Here is a 14,326-nt window from a genome sequence, read left to right as displayed (position 1 = left end):
TTCTGGCGGTTCCCTTGCTGCGAAAAGCCAAGTTACAGGGAACCAGGCAGAGGGCCTTCTCGGTAGTGGCACCCACCCTGTGGAATGCCCTCCCACCAGAGGTCAAAGAGATCAACAATTGCCAGACCTTTAGAAAGCATCTCAAGGCAGCCCTGTTTAGGGAAGCTTTTAATGTTTGATTTCTGTATTTTAATGTTTTGTTGGAAGCCGCCCAGAGTGGCTGGGGGAACCCGGCCAGATGGGCGGGGTATAAATAAATTATTATTATTATTATTATTATTATATAACTATCTGACTTTTAGAAGACATCTGAAGGCAGCCCTGTTTAGGAAAGTTTTTAATGTTTGAAGTTTTATTCTGTTTTTAGTGTTCTGTTAGGAGCCACCAGATGGGTGGGATATAATAATAATAATAATAATAATAATAATAATAATAATAATAATAATAATAATACATGCTTCCCTCAAACAATCCCAGGAATGGTAGCTTAAAGGTGCTGAGAGTTGCCAGGAGACCTTTCACAGAGCTATAGTTCCCAGCGCCCTTAACGGACCATCTAGTGTGGCATAGTGGTTAGAGCAGGGGGGTCAGCAAACTTTTTCAGCAGGGGGCCGGTCCACTGTCCCTCAGACCTTATGGGGGGCCGGACTATATTTTGGAAAAATATATGAACGGATTCCTATGCCCCACAAATAACCCAGAGATGCATTTGAAATAAAAGCACACATTCTACTCATGTAAAAACACCAGGCAGGCCCCACAAATAACCCAGAGATGCATTTTAAATAAAAGGACACATTCTACTCATGTAAAAACATGCTAATTCCCGGACCATCCATGGGCCGGATTTAGAAGGCGATTGGGCCGCATCTGCCCCCGGGCCTTAGTTTGGGGACCCCTGGGTTAGTGTGTCGGGCTAGGGCGTGGGAGAGCAGGGTTCGAATACCCACTCAGCCATGAAGCTCCCTGGGCGACCTCGGGTTTCAGTTGCCGCCTCTCAAGCCTAACCTACCACACAGGGTTGTTGTGAGGTTAAAATGGGGAGGGTGAGCTTGTGCTCCTTGGAGGGAAGGTGGATATAAATCAGGCATCCCCAAACTTCGGCCCTCCAGATGTTTTGGACTACAATTCCCATCATCCCTGACCACTCGTCCTGTTAGCTAGGGATCATGGGAGTTGTAGGCCAAAACATCTGGAGGGCCGCAGTTTGGGGATGCCTGATATAAATGCTATGCAATGAAAATAAAAAACAAAAAAACCCAGAATTCCCAAGATTCTTTGGAGGAAGCTATGACCCTTTAAAGTGGTATAGTAGTGCTTTAAATGGATGTGCCGGATGTGACCCTAGTTCGAAAACCAGCCTCATTGCCAACTAAGGAGAAATGGCTTCAAAAATTAATGGACTATGCGGAAATGGCAAAACTGAGAGCATAAGTAAGAGACAAAAGAGACAAACTGTTCGTGGAAGAGTGGAGACTCTTTTCGGAATATCTGAAAAACTGTTCTAGTCAAATGAAAATGCAGGCAGGGTTTGAATTATGAGCAGCAGAATGAAAACAATAAAGCAAATAGAGGATAATTGTATTAGACTAAAGCAGTGCTTTTTCACTTTAAAAAAAATGTTTAGGGGTACTCTCATTTTGACTCAAGAAAATCACCATAAACGCTTGCTTCCGTCTGAGACTCAGGAAACAAAGTGACAGGAAATGAGGCTGCCATCGGCGATAGCAACGGAACTGACGATTCACTGTGCTAGAGAAGAAACTAATTTTTTTAGCATTTTTTCATAGAATCATAGAATCATAGAGTTGGAAGAGACCACAAGGGCCATCCAGTCCAACCCCCTGCCAAGCAGGAAACACCATCAAAGCATTCTTGACATATGCCTGTCAAGCCTCTGCTTAAAGACCTCCAAAGAAGGAGACTCCACCACACTCCTCGGCAGCAAATTCCACTGCCGAACAGCTCTTACTGTCAGGAAGTTCTTCCTAATGTTTAGGTGGAATCTTCTTTCTTGAAGTTTGAATCCATTGCTCCGTGTCCGCTTCTCTCGAGCAGCAGAAAACAATCTTTCTCCCTCCTCCATATGACATCCTTTCATATATTTGAACATGGCTATCATATCCCCCCCTTAACCTTCTCTTCTCCAGGCTAAACATACCCAGCTCCCTAAGCCGTTCCTCATAAGGCATCGTTTCCAGGCCTTTGACCATTTTGGTTGCCCTCTTTTGGACACGTTCCAGCTTGTCAGTATCCTTCTTGAACTGTGGTGCCCAGAACTGGACACAGTTTCTTCTCCCATTAGATTCCCATTAGATTCTTCTCCCATTAGATTCACAAAATGTTTAGGGGTATGGGTACCCCTGCGTCCCCCAAGGAAAAAAAGCACTGGATTAAAGTGCTCTCATAAAGCAGTAGGCATAAGGTAGGAACAGTGCTTTTTCTGGGGGGTACACAGGGGTACGTATACCCCTAAACATTTTGTGCATTTAAGTTTGGCCTCATTGAGGGGCAGCATTTCAATATGAGTAGGAAAATGAGAGCACCCCTAAACTTTTTTTTTGGGGGGGGGAGAAACACTGGGTAGGAATAAGAACACCAGGGAAGTAAGGTGGGAAGTCAAAATTTAAGGAAAGACATATATTGAAATACAAGTAAATTTGAAAAACCTGTGAAAATCAATTAAAAATATTTCTTAAAAAACCCAACCACAACCAGCCTCGTTCATTCTTGCTCTAGAGGAAGAACATAACCAGGTCAAAGGCCTGGAAACGATGCCTTATGAGGAACGGCTTAGGGAGCTGGGTATGTTTAGGCTGGAGAAGAGAAGGATAAGAGGTGATATGATAGCCAAGTTCAAATATATAAAAGGATGTCATATAGAGGAGGGAGAAAGGTTGTTTTCTGCTGCTCCAGAGAAGCGGACACGGAGCAATGGATTCAAACTTCAAGAAAGAAGATTCCACCTAAACATGAGGAAGAACTTCCTGACAGTAAGAGCTGTTCGGCAGTGGAATTTGCTACCAAGGAGTGTGATGGAGTCTCCCTCTTTGGAGGTCTTTAAGCAGAGGCTTGACAGGCATATGTCAAGAATGCTTTGATGGCGTTTCCTGCTTGGCAGGGGGTTGGACTGGATGGCCCTTGTGGTCTCTTCCAACTCTATGATTCTAGGCCCATCCCATTAAATATGAAAACCCTTTTCATGTAAAAGGAAGTGCGAGGCGATCTGCAGCCGTCACTCAGCTCACCGAAAAGAGCAAGATTTTGGAAAGGGCAGTTGATGGATGTAAAGCAGTGGTGTTATTTAACGCACAGGCTGGCTTTATTCGACTGGGTGGGCGTGCATCTATTGGGAAAGCATTTGGTGAGTCAGAAAATAAAAAAAGGGTGGGGGCAGGAACCAGAGGAATGACACAGAAAGGGAGCCTTGCTCCTCTGACGTAACCAGACGCTCTGATTACAGGGCCTGCGTTAGCCAAGCGGGTGCCATTTACAACACAGATCTTCCATTTTGTCTGCCCTTTCCCTCGGCCTCCCTCGGCGTCTGCGTATGTTCCTACTAGTCAAAGAGCACAAACCGTGTGTCATATCCAGAGTTGGCTCTCATCAAGCGTTGCCCAAGAATTTGTCCCTCGCTCTTGTTATCTAAACTGGCATTCGCCGAGCCTGGTGCCTTCCAGATCTCGTCTGACTGCCCATGGCAGGGATGGAGGGGGGGTATTTGAGGTCCGATGCCCACACCCCTGCTCCCCCCAGCAATCTTCCAGGGTCCACTTGGAATTGGTGGTTGGGGTCAGAGAGGAGAAGTGGGCAGAGCAGGGAATGATAATTTTAACTTTGTACAGTAGTCTAGCTTCTTAGGTAAAGGTAAAGGGACCCCTGGCCATTAGGTCCAGTCGTGACCGACTCTGGGGTTGCGGCGCTCATCTCGCATTATTGGCCGAGGGAGCCGGCGTATAGCTTCCAGGTCATGTGGCCAGCCTGACAAAGCCACTTCTGGCAAACCAGAGCAGCACATGGAAACACCGTTTACCTTCCCGCTATAGTGGTTCCTATTTATCTACTTGCATTTTGATGTGCTTTCGAACGGCTAGGTTGGCAGGAGCTGGGACCAAGCAACGGGAGCGCACCTTGTCACAGGGATTTGAACCGCCGACCTTCTGATCAGCAAGCCCTAGGCTCAGTGGTTTAGCCCACAGCGCCACCTGGGTCCCTTAGTCTAAACTAAAGGACCCCTGAAAGTTAAGTCCAGTCACAAACAACTCTGGGGTTGCGGCGCTCATCTCGCTTTACAGGCCGAGGGAGCCGACGTTTGTCCACAAACAGTTTTTCCGGGTCATCTGGCCAGCATGACTAAGCCATTTACCTTCCCGCCGGAGTGGTACCTATTTATCTACTTGCACTTTGACGTGCTTTCAAACTGCTAGGTTGGCAGGAGCTGGGACCGAACAACAGGAGCTCACCCCGTCGTGGGGATTCGAACCGCCGACCTTCTGTTCGCCAAGCCCAAGGCTCAGTGGTTTACACCACAGTGCCACCTGAATCCCTTTTAACAACAGATATACAGTAGTATCTCTGGTTGCAAACGGGATCCATCCCGAAGGCCCGTTCGCAACATGAAAAAGCCGCATCCTGAAGTGCCGCTTCTGTGCACCTGCGTGACGCAATTCGGCACCTCTATGCATGCGCAAAGCACAATTTAGTGGTTCTACGCATGTGTGCACGCCAAACCCGGAAGTAACCCATTCTGAGACTTCCGGGTTCGGCGTGTCTGTAACGTGAAAAGACGCATTCTGAAGTGGATGTAACCTGAGGTATGACTATATATATGAAATTATGGGGACATGGGTGGCGCTGTAGTCTAAACCACCGAGCCTCTTGGGCTTGACAATCGGAACGTGGGTGGTTTGAATCCCCATGACGGGGTGAGCCCCCGTTGTTCGGTCCCAGCTCCTGCCCACCTAGCAGTTTGAAAGCATGTCAAAGTGCAAGTAGATAAATAGGTATCGCTCCAGCGGGAAGGTAAACGGCATTTCCGTGCGCTGCTCTGGTTCGCCAGAAGTGGCTTAGTCATGCTGGCCACATGACCCAGAAGCTGTCTGCGGACAAATGCCGGCTCCCTCGGCCTATAGAGCGAGGTGAGCTCTATGACTGGACTTAATTCATAGAATCATAGAATCACAGAATCATAGAGTTGGAAGAGACCACAAGGGCCATCCAGTCCAACCCCCTGCCAAGCAGGAAACACCATCAAAGCATTCCTGACAGATGGCTGTCAAGCCTCTGCTTAAAGACCTCCAAAGAAGAAGACTCCACCACACTCCTTGGTAGCAAATTCCACTGCCGAACAGCTCTTACTGTCAGGAAGTTCTTCCTAATGTTTAGGTGGAATCTTCTTTCTTGAAGTTTGAATCCATTGCTCCGTGTCCGCTTCTCTGGAGCAGCACAAAACAATCTTTCTCCCTCCTCCATATGACATCCTTTCATATATTTGAACATGGCTATCATATCACCCCTTAACCTTCTCTTCTCCAGGCTAAACATACCCAGCTCCCTAAGCCGTTCCTCATAAGGCATCGTTTCCAGGCTTTTGACCATTTTGGTTGCCCTCTTCTGGACACGTTCCAGCTTGTCAGTATCCTTCTTGAACTGTGGTGCCTAGAACTGGACACAGTACTCCAGGTGAGGTCTGATTGTCAGGGGTACCTTTACCTTTTTACTTTCATTGGAGGGTATGCAAACATGGGCATAGCCAGGATTTTTGGGGTGGGGACCTCAGTTTGCTACGGATCTTTTTATTGATTTTTACTGATTGGGTGGCAGTTGCCCCCCCCCCCAGCTACACCCATGTATGCAAATATGTGTCTTGAAAGCAGTGCTGTCGGCCAAGATTCATTAGGAATGAATTAGGAAAGGTTCACAGATCTCTTGCTTGGAAGGTGAGATCAGACTGGCACCAGGAAGTCAATTCCCTGCCCACTCGCTTCCATTGATTTCATGCTTCCATTGATATATTGGCTCGTAAGCCCTCAGCCGTTTGTGAAAGCCACCAGCTCAGTTTGCTAGCATCCCGGCAACAAGCCTCTGTACATACAGAGTAGTTTTCCTTTTACTATCCGATGTTGTTTATGTCCGGAAGCAGATAGCATGGTTTACGGAAAGTCCAGGAAAAAGCGAAAAGCAAACAGCAGCAAGATTTCTTCCAGCGAAACTGACCTAAGAGGAACTCACTCCACTAGGAGGAATTCAAACATGCTTATCTGCCTGTTACATAAGCCGAGTGGGCCCTGAACTTACAATTACCTTGGAATCAATTATGATCCAATTGCATCCTATTGTAGAAGAGTTCCAGGAAAACGCTGTGTTGCCAATAAAAACTCCTGGTGGTCCACGCTGTAATGAACCGAGGCCACTTAATAATTGGGAATTAATCTCAGGAGTTTGCAAGACCTCTGTGGCCTGACCCCTTCACCCATAAACACTAGGAATTGGGTGTCCGGGGGGGGGGGTTGTTTGAGGTCTGCCTTTTTCTTTTTCTTTTAAATAATCTTTATTGATTAAAAATAAAAAAAATAAAACAATACATCCAACTAAGATAAAACAAAGTAAATACACAAATAATCCATCATATGAATCCAAATATACTTTAACCTATCTTCTACAATATTCTTAACTTATACCTTTTCATAATCACCTATATTCTTATCTTCTTATACATTTTGACTTCCCCTTCTCTTCCTTCCTGGCTTCAAATTTATAATCGTTTTTGCTGGTTCTGCTTATCTTCCTCTTGGGAACTTTACAATATATTTGTCTTAAACCCAAGTTCCTTTATATATATTCCAAATTTTTCCCACTTTTCTTTAAATTTTTTGTTCGAACCACCCCTTATCGAGTTTGTCAATTTGGCCAAATCGATGTAGCTGATTACTTTCTCCTGCCACTCTCTTATAGTTGGGACTTCCTGGCTTCTCCATACTTTAGCAATTAAAGTTCTTGCTGCCGCTATTGAATATAGAAATATCTTTTCATCCTTTTTGTCCACTTCTTTATCAACCATTCCTAGTAGGAAAGACTTTTAGGTCTGCCTTAGGGAGGGGGCCGTAGCTCATATGAACATAGTGTTAAAGCCAGGAATGAGGGTGGCGGTGGCACGACTTCCCCAAAATCTCAAGTCCCCGTGACCACTGACGCAGGCACCATACATACACAACAGCAAAGAAGCTCAGAAAAGTAGTCTATAAAATGTAGCAATAAGTGGACACCATGTATCGTACTGTTTCAGAGAAGCGGACACGGAGCAATGGATTCAAACTACAAGAAAGAAGATGTCCACCTAAACATTAGGAAGAACTTCCTGACAGTAAGAGCTGTTCGACAGTGGAATTTGCTACCAAGGAGTGTGGTGGAGTCTCCTTCTTTGGAGGTCTTTAAGCAGAGGCTTGACAGGCATATGTCAGGGATGCTTTGATGGTGTTTCCTGCTCGGCAGGGGGTTGGACTGGATGGCCCTTGTGGTCTCTTCCAACTCTATGAGTCTATGATTCTTTTGCTCCACCCTCGGTGGCAGAGCGCATGGCTTTTCAGGCAGGAGGTGGCAGAAGGTCTAAGACGGGCTGTGGGCCGGATCCCCCAGTTCTTAAGCTCTTGGTCGGATCCAGCCTTGCCTTGTGCACTGAGCCTACCTCGGACACCCACAGAACCAGTTCAAAACAAGGAGAGAGAAAAGCTCCCTGAAATGTTTGCCTCTTCAGTTACCTTTGCTGCACCGGGAACACCTGAGGACACATTACCATAATGTACAGTACATCATTCATACTGGATTACAAGCGAGGTGGTGTGGTGTGGGAGGCGTTATCTTGTCATATCGCAGATAGAGGAGTTGGATTGACCTGCCAGCTAAGTGCACAGATAATCCTCAATGCTTCTCCAAACAGGGAATTCTGTCAACACTCGAATAGCACACTAGAGATATATTTTGCTTTCCGCAGGAGAAAAAGGGAGCAAGAGCAATCGGTGCAAAATGATATATTTCTCCTCTCTTTCCTTTAATTATCCATTGTAAAAATTTACAACAATCCCTCCTAACTACAGAAACTATACTAAAAGAACCACTAATGATTATTATTTTGAAAAAAGTTAATTATTAAAATGGCAATAGTGAAATGATTTAACAACAACAACAACAACAACAGGCAGTGTTGTAAATACCAATCTTTGGGAAATTTGTAAGAAATTGACCTTTTAGTGTGGCAGCAACCAAACTTTGGAACTCCCTGCCTATTGACACCAGACAGGCTCTTCCGCTGCACTCTTTCAGGCGCCTGCTAAAAATGTTTGTGTTTAGGCAAGTCTACCCAGATATGTAGAACTTTTAGTCTGGTTGATACCTTATTGCTGGTCTTAATTGTTACTTGAATGCTTTAAATAGCTGTTTCTGACTGCTAGTTTTCTAGTTTTCCTCTCTCTGTAAAGTGCTATACGGTACAATCATGTCTTACTTGAGAGTTCGGCCCCAAGGAATTTCTGCCTCCATGGGAATCCAAGCCCTTGGAGCTGCCCCCATGGCTTTGGGGGGGGGCAGGGCAGAGAGACAATCTCCCATCCTCCTAGGGTGCCCATGTGCCAAGCGGGTTTTGCCCAGCAAGTAAGGTAGAGAGCTTACAGTTCAAGCTTCAGGCCCCCCAAGATTTAGGTCTGCCGCTGCTCATGTGAACATGCCCAGAAAGGATCACTAGAGGACCCAAGAGGTACTCCCAAGAGTTTGCTAACACAGCAATTGCAAATTTAGCTGTGCTTAGAACTCCCAAACAGGCAGCAGTCACACAGGCTAAGCTACAACAACAGGTTGTCAAACGCAACACTGTTGCTGCTCCAGAGAAGCGGACACGGAGCAATGGATTCAAACTACAAGAAAAAAGATTCCACCTAAACATTAGGAAGAACTTCCTGACAGTAAGAGCTGTTCGGCAGTGGAATTTGCCGCCAAGGAGTGTGGTGGAGTCTCCTTCTTTGGAGGTCTTTAAGCAGAGGCTTGACAGGCATATGTCAAGAATGCTTTGATGGTGTTTCCTGCTTGGCAGGGGGTTGGACTGGATGGCCCTTGTGGTCTCTTCCAACTCTACGATTCTATGATTCTGTCAACAGAGCAACTGCTCTGGTCCCCTGGAAGCCAAAGCTGGTAAATCCAGTCTCAGAGAGTTCCACAGCAGAAAAATCCTATTTTGTTTATGACAGACCCAGCGCATTGAGAAGACTTCACTTCCCAAGCAAGGCAGGGAGCAGAAAAGCTCTTCTTGTGCTGGGTTGTCAAGGTAGGACGCTGAGCTCTTGGGGAAGGGGGGCTGGCAACTGACTTGGGAGAGGGGGCCAGTGATTTGTGGGGACCTGTACCAGCCAGGAGGCAAGAGTGAGAGGCAGGGGAAGCTTCAGAGCTGGAGGGTGGAGCACAGGATGGGTCGGAAGAAGAGGAGAAAGAGGCAGGTCGGGCAAGTGAAGGGCTGGGTGCTTCCCCGCCCTCTCCTGCACCGCTGTCTCCCAGAACCAGGAGGGGATTGAAAAGAGCAGAGCCGAGGCAGCTTCCATGCGGGCACAGTCTCCAGCTGCAGGCACACAGCCCATCAGGGGAAAGTACATAAACTGGTGGAGGGAAAGTGGTCCCCTGTTGTTGCAACTGCTCCATAGAGTGTGGACCTGGGAAAAGCTAAATTGATATGCATAGGTGTCCAGAGCTGTAAGGGTTATATTTGACGATAATGAGTGAACCCTTTGCCATGTGCATTCCTTAGGCTGGGAATCGTAGCAGTGAGGAGTCCCTAATTCCCCTCCCACAGTTACAGTTCTCAGAGTGCTTTATCCATCTCTCTTCACAGAAAACTCTGGGACAGGAAATAGGGGGGTCTTCTAACAACTCTCAGCAGCTTTAACAAACTGCAACTCCCAGGATTCTTTGGGGAAGCCATGACTGTTTAAAGAGATATTGCAGTGATTTAAAGGGTGGCATTATTATTATTATTATTATTATTATTATTATTATTATTATTATTATTATATTGATTTTCTTGCCCAGGGCAACCCAAAACCACTTACAATGAAACAGGCAGATAAAAGAACCCAAAAAAACTACAGCTCCCAGAATTCTTTGGGGGGTACCGTGGTTGTTTAAAGTGCTACCACACCACTTTAAATGTATTGTTTGAATGTGGCCTACACGCCTTGCGGCGACGGATGCCATTGCCTAGCAGCCAATATCGGCCAGATTTAGCCCAAAGCAACGCTCCTTACCAGTAGCTCCGCAGGAAATTAAGGAACAGGATGAGAGCTCCCAGGCAGTAACAGGCCAGGTGCGGAGAACGGAAGAGACGCGTCAGCAACCGGGTCCTGAACTCCCATCTCGCTACCTGATTGTACAAACAAAAAACAAGGTGCGTCAGAGACAGGAAAGCTTAAGGGCGTGAGCTGGCCAGATAGTCAGCTTCCCAATTTTGCTGCCTGAAAAGCGACCAGAGCTCGATGCGAATGAACTCCCAAAGTTCTCCACTCTTGTCCGTGGGCAGAGAAGCTGAGGTTTCAGGGGGAACAATGTAAAAATAAATAAATAAATAGCTGTTCTTCTTTATTATTCATACTCCGCCCATCTGGCTGGGTTTTCCCCTCCACTCTGGGCGTCTCCCAACAGAATATTAAAAGCACAATAATACATCAAACATTAAAAGCTTCCCTGTAGAAGGCTGCCTTCAGATGTCTTCTACAAGTCAGATAGTTGTTTATTTCCTTGACATTTGACAGGCTGGGCGCCACTACCAAGAAGGCCCTCTGCCTGGTTCCCTGTATCCTCACTTCTTGCAGGGAGGGAACTGCCAGAAGGCCCTCGAAGCTGGACCTCCGTGTCCGGGCTGAACGATGGGGGGTGGAGACGCTCCTTCAGGTATTCTGGGCCAAGGAGTTTTAGATGTTCATAATGTGTTCTTTTTTTAATATTTTGTTTTAATCGCATTGCTGCATCATATTGTTTCCTGCCCTAGACTCCTCTGGGAGGGAGGCAGAGCAGACATTTAATAAACAAACAAACAAGTAAACAACCAACCAAGCAAGCAACCAAACAAATGAGTTTCTCTTGTAGAAGAGAAAATCTATACAATTTTATTGCAGGGACGGAAGCTCAGCTTCTTTCTTTTTTTCCTGTGGGTTTTTTTCCCTGTGGGGGGGCGACAGTGCACACTGAGGGTTGATTCTGCAAATGGCACAAGGAGCAGCTATAGCACCATGATAATAACACTTTGAACAGTCATGGCTCCCCCCCAAAGGATTCTGGGAACTGTAGTCCGTTTAGGGCGCCGAGCATCCTGACATCTCTGTCCTTGAAGTGTGATAATGTGGCCCTCAGGCTAAAAAAAAAGGGGTGTGGGGTGTGGAAAGATGTAAACATCCATGACGTTACTGCATTCCGCCCTACCAGCGCAGGGAGAAATGAAGCATTGGGGGCAAAACTAGCCACCAGTCAGATTTGTTGCAGGCTTCGAGGGGCAACAGGCCCAGAGCCTGCAAGCTCATTCAATTACTCATGCAAACGGACGGCTCCGCAATTGCAGAGTGATCAAGCGCAGATGTACCATTCCTCCTTTCTGCCGGCATAAATAGTTTGCCACTGTAAATTCAATTTAAAAGGAAAGGGGGGGGGGGGACGACACAGAAGGCGTGCGTCACCAATGCTGCTATAACTGGAGCTCCGGGCAAGGGTTGGTCGTAAAGGGACAAGGGTAAGGCGAGTTGCTGCTTTTTTTCTTCTTTTTTTTGCACCAACAACAGGGCTGGATTGACACCAGGGTGCTGACTCGCGGGGAGAAACAGAGCCACATCATCTGATAGACAGGCAGGCAAAAACAGAAAAAGAATGCGCAGCCGGTTATTGATGCCTTGGATGGGAAATCGTTTTGCTTGTCAAAAGTGCCGCTTGGAAAGAATGATGCTACAGTACAAGGTTAGAAAACCAAGTACAAAAAAAAATGCAAACCCTGTTTGCTGATTCTGGTGCTGTAATCTAGGGGCGCAGAACCATTCCCAGCACTAGTTCTAGAGCTGCCTTTGGGTGGGCTGGGAGCTGCATGCAGCCCAATAAGAAGGATATTAACAAACTTGGAACGCGCGCAGAGGAGGGTGACCAAGACGATAAATGGTCTGGAAACCAAGCCTCACAAGGAACGGTTGAGGGAGTGGGATATGTTTGGCCTGGAGAAGAAAAGACCGAGAGGCGATAGGGTAGCCATCTTCAAATATCTGAAGCTCTGTCACATGGAAGATTATGGAGCAAGCTTGCTTTCTGCTGCTCCAGAGGGTAGGACGCAAACCAATGGCTTCAAATTACAAGAAATGAGATTCTGACTAAACATCAGGAAACTTTCTGACAGTAAGAGCTGTTCGACAGTGGAACAGTCTCCCCTGGGAGGTTGTAGACTCTCCTTCCTTGGAGGTTTTTAAGCAAAGGTTGGGTAGCCATCTGCCACAGATGCTTTAGTTGACATTCCTACATAGCAGGGGGTTGGACTAGATGACTCTCAGGGTCCCTTCCAATTCTGCAGTTCTATGATTCTATCCCACCACAGGTTCCAGTAATGCTTATTGTATCATACAGTGGTACCTCTACTTACGAATTTATTGCGTTCCGAACGCACATTTGTAAGTCGAAAAAAATTGTAAGTCGAATCCCATAGGAATGCATTGGGAGAAAAAATTCATAAGTACAGTAGAAGCAACCCTATCTAAAAATTCGTAAGTAGAAAAAATCCTATCTAAACCACATCCAAGATGGCGGGCGGAGCTCCATTCGTAAGTAGAAACATTCGTAAGTAGAGTTATTCGTAAGTAGAGGTACCACTGTATTTGGCACCCTGTATTAAGAGCTCAAATTCATCTTGCTTGTTTCCCATATTCTGTGCATCGGTATAGAGACAACTGAAACAATGAATCATTCCCTCCAGCTGCTTCCTTCTTGTTGTTTCCTGCCCATTGGCAGGTTTCTCTGGCATTGCCTCAGTTTCCTGTGCATCAATGAAGCCTTGGGCTTCGGCACCTTATCCTCATACTCCAGGTGCCTCACTCTGAACAGGTAAGGCCTCCAGGCACTTGTTGAGGCCCCATATATGGAGGGCCTCCTCACCCAAGGGCCACAAGCCTTGGAAGTGTTTAAGCAGAGGTTGGATGGCCATCTGCCAGGGATTCTTTAGCTGTGATTCCTGCATTGCCGGGGGTTGGACCAGATGGCCCTTGGGGTCCCTTGCATCTCGACAGTTCTATGATTCTATGTCAGAGGCACCATCCTAGCAAAACGACACACTGCAGTCAGGCCAAAGCCATTCAAGTAGGGTGTGGAGCAGCACCAGGAGAAGGAAATCTACTGCTGAACCAGACCAAAGGCTCATCTAATCCAGAATAATTTCCCACAGCAGACAACCAGATGCCACTTCCCAAAACAGATTCATGAGATGATTCCATTACTCTTATTTAGATACTAGGAGCAACTGCGGCATAATGGTTAGAGTTTCAGACTAGGACCTGGGAGAGACCAGGGTTCAAACCCCCCCCCGCTCAGCCTGAAGCTTGCTGGGTGACCTTGCTCGCCAGTCGCTGCCTCTCAGCCTGACCTACCTCACAGGGTTGCTGTGCAGATTCAACGAGGATGAGGGGTGAAGAACCATGTTCACCCCCTTGAACTCCGTGAAGCGAAAAGGGAGTTATAAATGCAATAAATAAACATTAAATAATGACATTTATAAAATAAAATGGCTCCCCCACCCCCCACCCCCAAAATCATATCAAATATATATTAACATCCTGGCTGCAATGAGTGTGGTGGCTTCTCTTCCCCCCCCCCCAAAGTTCCATTTTCTTCCTTTTTTTAATTGGAAAGCTGCTCAGCCTCTCCAATTTAATCAGCTAGAAATAGCCCAGATTGCTTTTCCGTGCTCCGCAGACCATATATCCTTGCCATTCATTCATATTTAGTATTTGTTCCGGGGACATGGATATACGATTTCTCCATCAGCCAAGCAGTCCCGGCTTTTAAACACGTTGCATTTTAATTTTATGCCATCTTGGCTTTCAAACTCAGCCCCTGTTCTATTTTATGTCGTTCCATTTTTATCTCCGGATTACTGCAAACGTACACTCCAACGCCAAATACAGGTGGGGGGGGGGTTGATTTCTCCTGCTCTGCGCTAGTCTACCTGTCTAGGTCCTTACGTGGCCTCCATCACAATGACCCCAGGCCATGAGCAAAAACAACAGCAGCAGCTATGACGGCCCTTGTGACCAGGTCAATTCTGGACGAA

General features: G+C 46.5%; 1 protein-coding gene across 3 annotated transcripts in view; it reads right to left on the bottom strand.

Annotated features, from left to right (window-relative positions):
* The window catches only part of PEMT (phosphatidylethanolamine N-methyltransferase), a 117,738-nt gene that overhangs the window by 57,806 nt on the left and 45,606 nt on the right, over nucleotides 1-14,326 (bottom strand). For all 3 annotated transcript variants that reach the window (XM_035131231.2, XM_035131230.2, XM_035131229.2), the window contains exon 3: nucleotides 10,284-10,399. In XM_035131231.2, coding sequence (XP_034987122.2) covers nucleotides 10,284-10,399 — 116 coding nt within the window. The remainder of the gene's footprint in view (nucleotides 1-10,283; nucleotides 10,400-14,326) is intronic.

The sequence above is a fragment of the Zootoca vivipara genome, chromosome 14, assembly GCF_963506605.1.
Source record: "Zootoca vivipara chromosome 14, rZooViv1.1, whole genome shotgun sequence".
NCBI classification, from domain to species: domain Eukaryota; kingdom Metazoa; phylum Chordata; class Lepidosauria; order Squamata; family Lacertidae; genus Zootoca; species Zootoca vivipara.
The sequence above is the reverse complement of the archived record's forward strand: the minus strand, read 5'-3'. Positions and strand labels throughout refer to the sequence as shown.